At 37.0% G+C, this 5,381-nt stretch overlaps 1 protein-coding gene across 1 annotated transcript; it reads left to right on the top strand.

The window, feature by feature from the left end:
• Window positions 1–1,190: 1,190 nt before the first annotated feature.
• Window positions 1,191–4,279, top strand: LOC103520643. The gene is made up of 4 exons (XM_008485743.3): window positions 1,191–1,319; window positions 1,792–2,223; window positions 2,467–2,747; window positions 3,291–4,279. Exons 1-4 carry the CDS (start codon window positions 1,298–1,300, stop codon window positions 3,534–3,536), a joined length of 981 nt encoding a protein of 326 aa, XP_008483965.1. The 5' UTR covers window positions 1,191–1,297; the 3' UTR covers window positions 3,537–4,279.
• The last annotated feature ends 1,102 nt before the right edge of the window (window positions 4,280–5,381 follow it).

Raw genomic sequence — 5,381 nt, 5'->3', positions numbered from 1 at the left:
ACCTCTTTAATCTTAAGTGGTTGGCTGGAAGAGCTCCTCCAGGGAAACCCTGCCGCTTAAATAAAAGCCGTAAAAAAAGCTCTTGAAAGAAAAAAAAAGCTTTTGTTTCTAGGCCGGACCCTCTTAAGGAGCAAGGGCCGCATAGGCCCCCTTTAAAAGGCCCTGCACCGACTCGTCTAAATAGAGGTGTACTTTATAGGTTGACATAAGTGTGTAAACTAAATGGACATTCTTGCGGCTTAAGTTGAGTTAGTCATCTTGCCAACAAATATCTGGTTGACATTAACCACTTGGACTTGCTAGTTGAAGAGTTGTATTGGAGAAGGGCCAAAAATCGGGGTTTGAGTAAAGGAGTTTTTTTTTTTTTCATTAAGCAGTTTTAATTTTCAGTATCTATTATTTACTTATTGGGACTGAAAACGGGAACTAGATGGGTTCAGCCTGGCTGGGGGACTTTAAACAGGGAATATACCACTATACCAGCCTGAAATTCCCCTTGCTAAAGAAATAGCAAGGGTTGAGTGCTAAGGGCATCCACTCGTTTTTTTTTTTTTTTAGATAAAACCAAATGTCAGCCCAAAGCAATCACTCTAGTTAGGACTGATTGAGAGGCTGAACACGGGAAAAGGCGAAGACCTTTTCTTTGTTTCTTTTTGAAATGAACCAATCAGATTGCTAATCCAAGAGTTAAACAAGGGCCTAACAAGGGGTACCTAGACACTTGGGCCTTTCTTAAAAGAACGGTTCAATTTTCCAAAGTTATCAACAATATTTTTTTCCTTTTTTACTAGGTAGGTAGATAAGTATGTACTTGAGAATGTACAATAGACCATGTTGTAAGAATAGTTGGATTAGCGTGGACAATTATTTTCAGTTCACTTGAAGATAGATGTAATTTGTGTACTTTGAAACAGCTTTGAACTTAAGTATGCAAGTACATTCTTAAGTACCATAGGTAGTTGATTTCCCCTCTAGGTTGGGAAGTAAGTAATTGCCAGGCTAGTTATATACCTTGGAGGGGAGAGCATCTGTCTTACTTAAGAGCGCTAGATCGAGGGTTCAATACCCGCCCAGGGCGGACACGCTTCGTTCTTGGAACAGCTACTTAGATCAAGAAATGACATGAAATTGGCAACATTGTTCGTCTTAAGTTAAACTTAAGTTTATCTTTAGATTTCATACATACGGGGGTAAGTATCATTATTTAAAGGAATTGTTAATTTGTTATTTAGTTAATACAGATTATAGTTTTATTCATAGAAGACACAAGAAGGCTCTACACTAGTTCTCCTTCACCATGGACCTCTCTAAACTATTGGGTAAGAAAATTCTCTTCATAGGATTTGAGGTACCCAGGTGCCTACCTACTTTCAAAGTCTAGGAACATTTTTTAAGACATCCCTTTTAGATACTTGCTTTACCTAAGTATTTGACACTTGTTGTTTGGGAGGAAGGGATAAGACATGCATACACCTGCCTCAGTGGTGTAGTGGTCAAGGCGCTCACCTGGTAAACAGGAGGGTGTGGGTTCAATCTAAACCATACCCAAACCTGCCTCGGTGGTATAGTGGTCAAGGCGCTCGCCTGGTAAACAGGAGGGCGTGGGTTCAATCCAGCCAAGGTATGGAATTTTATCCTCAATATAATTTGAGAATTTGACCACAATAATAGTAGTAGCCTACTGCTGGAGTAAAGGAACTTTTCAGTCCTATGCAAGCACGTGAGCAGTATAAATAAGCACTATTATTATTTCAGTTCTTTCTCAAATTATTAATTTTCATTATTTTCCAGATGTCACTGATGTGTCCCATTCAGATTCCATCCTGTCCAAAAACACATCCATTCTGAAAACCACCTCCATCTTTGAACCATCCTCTTCCACACTCGTAAGCTCGTTCAACAAAAACAAAGACAACCTCAATCAGCTTATCAATCAAGTCACAAAGCAAGATCTCATTCTCGATATCATCAACAAGTGTGTCGAGGACAAAAGCAACACACTGAATCCAGAACTGAAAACTAAGATCAAAAATATCATCAAATTCAATGCATTGAAAGCAAGTATCGATGAGAACAATTTGATGGAGATTTTGGTAATCGGGGATAAATCTCTTGATTTGAGTTGCGAAAAGAATGATGTCAAATTGAACAAGCAAGAGTCACGAGTGTTGAATGAGGTGGTTCAGAAGTGTATTGATCAAATGTATGCTCAGATGATACTAGGTAAGTTATGTACCTACCTGCTTTGACACTTGATTTAAAATAAATAAGAGGAAATTGAGAATTGAAACTGAGGAAAATTTTTGCTCTGCAAGCAAAATAATAATAATACAGGTAAGTAATTATGCATTCAAAACTCATCTGACCAATAATTAAAGCAGTGCTACAGGAAACTGTTGAAATAAGCAGGCTACTTATCCTGCCTTGACCATCTAATGGTCACTAAACTCATCATTCCTCTTCCAGAAAAACGTCATTCCTCCACCAAATCCAGCACAGACCGAATCGAACAGCTCAAAGCCAAAATCGAGGAGAAATTCTTCGCTGTAGAATCTGTGATGAAATCTATCGAGCAAATTCAAGACCAAATGTTGCACCTGACTACAGAAGAGTACCATAAGAATGTCATTGAAGATAACTACAACATAGCTCAAATGACTCTCGATAGTGTGGAGAAACTTCACTGTAATGCTGTTCTTACATTGAGTGCTACACAGGTGGCTGAGAGTGGTGTTAATGTTTCCAAGGTGAGTGAATTGAAACCTGGGGGCTATTCCACAAATGACTTTACACTCTTGACTTTGTTAGACCAACAAGGAATGAAAAAAAAAAGCCAGGGAATTATTTCTACATTTGACTGCAGGTTATTACTGAACTGAACTTCATCTCTTTTGTCTATATTTTTTGCTCATAGAGTGATTGAAATATGATGTCACCTGTCTTGAGACTCTTGGGGAACATCGCCTAGACAGTCTATTTCTATTAAGTACAGTAAAAGGCAGAATTAAGTAAAAGTCAAAGAGGAATATGGACCGCATTAATATCTGTCCAAACTGTTTAGGGGAAAACTAAAATGTATTTAGAAAAAAAATATAAGAATAGAACCCTTCCCCGGGTTAAATGGTCTACAAGTTCCTGAAAAACCATCAGACCTTACCCACATGGATTACAGAACAAGGCTGTAATCCATGGTTCCAGGTTAAATTCTTTTTTTTTATTTAGATTTATTAAAATTTCTCTTTTTTAATAGTAGGTAAATATGATGATAATAATAAATATTTCTTTCACAGACTCAAAACGAGCAAGCCGACCTGAACGAATCATTCCTAGGGTTGGATGATTCAATCAACAACCTGGAATTCTCCATAGAGGCGACCAAACACGATATTGACCGGTTAGAGCAGCGCCTGGCTCAGTACAAAGACCTGGAATCGAACCCGGGACATGCCGCTGTGTTCAAAACCATTCGTAAGCTAACTAATACGATCAAACAGAAGAGGTTCATTTTGAAAAAGCTGATGGGGAGTGGAGATTGAAAACGAGAAGAAAGGTATTTTTTTCGTTTTCTCTGATTGAAAGTAGAAGGAAAGAAAAGGTATTTTTTAGTACCATAAGCGAGAAAAAATGTAAAGACCTGGAATTGAACCTAGGATATGTGGTGGTTCATATTAAAAAAGCTGATGGGGAGTATTAATTGAAAAAGAGAAGAATACAAAAGGCAATAATAATAAAAACATTTACTGTGGGTGGAAATCAAACTGTAAGTTCTGTACGTGTATTTTCCTATTTTCCTAGAAATCATTATTAAATTGTTAACAAATATTGATGATAAAAAAAAAACTGGTATTAATTTATTGTACACGGGTATAAGTGGTCTATTTATACTGTCAGCTCAGAACAAGATGTTCCACTCTGCTAACGCCTTAACACACACCAGCAACATTTTCATCAGAAACATTTTTTCTCAACAATCCACAGAAATGTTTCTGCGACAATCTAGCAACTTTTTTTACTCTCCAAACTTATTTCGGAAACGTTTTCTGGTCTTTTAGTTAGTGCGTACTAGGGTTTTATCTTGAAAGCTGCTCACCATTTCACAATATTTGCGCAACTGTTGCGAAACAAATGATTTCGGTGTGTCCTAGACTTAACAGATTAGATTGTTTGGAGCATTTATTTACTGATATAAATGGGTATTATTGAATGAATAAAAAAGGAAAATTAAGTAATAAAGTAATGAAAAGTAAACAATTCTAGTATAAACAATAAAATGAACAAAGAGAATACAATAATACAAGGTTAAACAGTTAAAGTCTACCTAGAGAATTAATTTCTTACAATTTTTTGTACAAAGTTGCTCTGTAGTTTTGGTACCTTCTACTTTTGGTATATTGGTACCTTCCACTAAGTGTACTACAAAGAGAATACAATAATACAAGGTTAAACAGTTAAAGTCTACCTAGAGAATTAATTTCTTACAATTTTTTGTACAAAGTTGCTCTGAAGTTTTAGTACCTTCTACTTTTGGTATCTTGGTACCTTCTACTAAGTGTACTAAGCAGCAACTCTAATTTTATATCCAAGGGATAGGGAAAAGAACCTCCTGGTTTTCTGCAAGGATAAAGATTTAAAAAATTAATCAATTTAAAAAAAAAAAAAAAGCTGAAGTAGATTTGCCGTTTAGGTCAAAAATTTAAAAAAAAACTTGTTTCCCAAATTTTTTATGCCATTTCGAAGACAGAAATTGGCTCTCTGGGGACCGTCAAATAGGAGGTTTCATAGAGGGAATTGTAACTGGTAGGGTCTTATCGTCCCGAAATCAAAGAGGGAAGGAAAACAGGATAGGAGAAAGCCAGTCGTTCCGAGAACGAACCTTGTACCTCTGAGCATACCACCCTTAGAAAATCCAAACCAATTAGAGTTATTAGAGATTACTACTGCTTTCTTATCTTGCATGTCTAATGCAAGTTTACATTAATGACGATAAGTTCACACTTTGCTATCAGTTCTTGCGGTTGAGCATTTTCCAAGTTCTATCATATGCTCTATGTAGTATTGTAGTTTCTGTATTGAGCATTATTATCTGTAGCTGTAGGTTGTCCCAGTATTGTATGCTTGTAATTCTTAGATTCCTCTTCTTCGAGATTCCTCTTCTTCTTTTTCTTCGCCTTTTCCCGTGTTCAGACGGGGTCGGCGTTTTTTTGTCAGCCTCTCAATCAGCCCTAACTAGGGTGATTGCTTTGGGCTGACATTTGGGTCCTATGAAGAAAGAAGGAAGACAGGATAGAGGAAAGCCAGCCGTTCCGAGACCGAACTTTATCTGTTTAGGATCGAACCCTTTATCTGTTTAGAATCGAACCCGCGGCCTAGTGCTAACAAGA

This window comes from Diaphorina citri, unplaced genomic scaffold (assembly GCF_000475195.1).
Source record: "Diaphorina citri unplaced genomic scaffold, Diaci psyllid genome assembly version 1.1 scaffold3887, whole genome shotgun sequence".
NCBI classification, from domain to species: Eukaryota; Metazoa; Arthropoda; class Insecta; order Hemiptera; family Psyllidae; genus Diaphorina; species Diaphorina citri.
The sequence above is the reverse complement of the archived record's forward strand: the minus strand, read 5'-3'. Positions and strand labels throughout refer to the sequence as shown.

Coding starts and splice junctions, on each gene's coding strand:
- LOC103520643 (XM_008485743.3), top strand. CDS start 1,298: ATGGACCTCTCTAAACTATTGG. Junction 1,320..1,791: donor GGACCTCTCTAAACTATTGG/GTAAGAAAATTC, acceptor ATTATTTTCCAG/ATGTCACTGATGTGTCCCAT. Junction 2,748..3,290: donor GTGGTGTTAATGTTTCCAAG/GTGAGTGAATTG, acceptor TTTCTTTCACAG/ACTCAAAACGAGCAAGCCGA.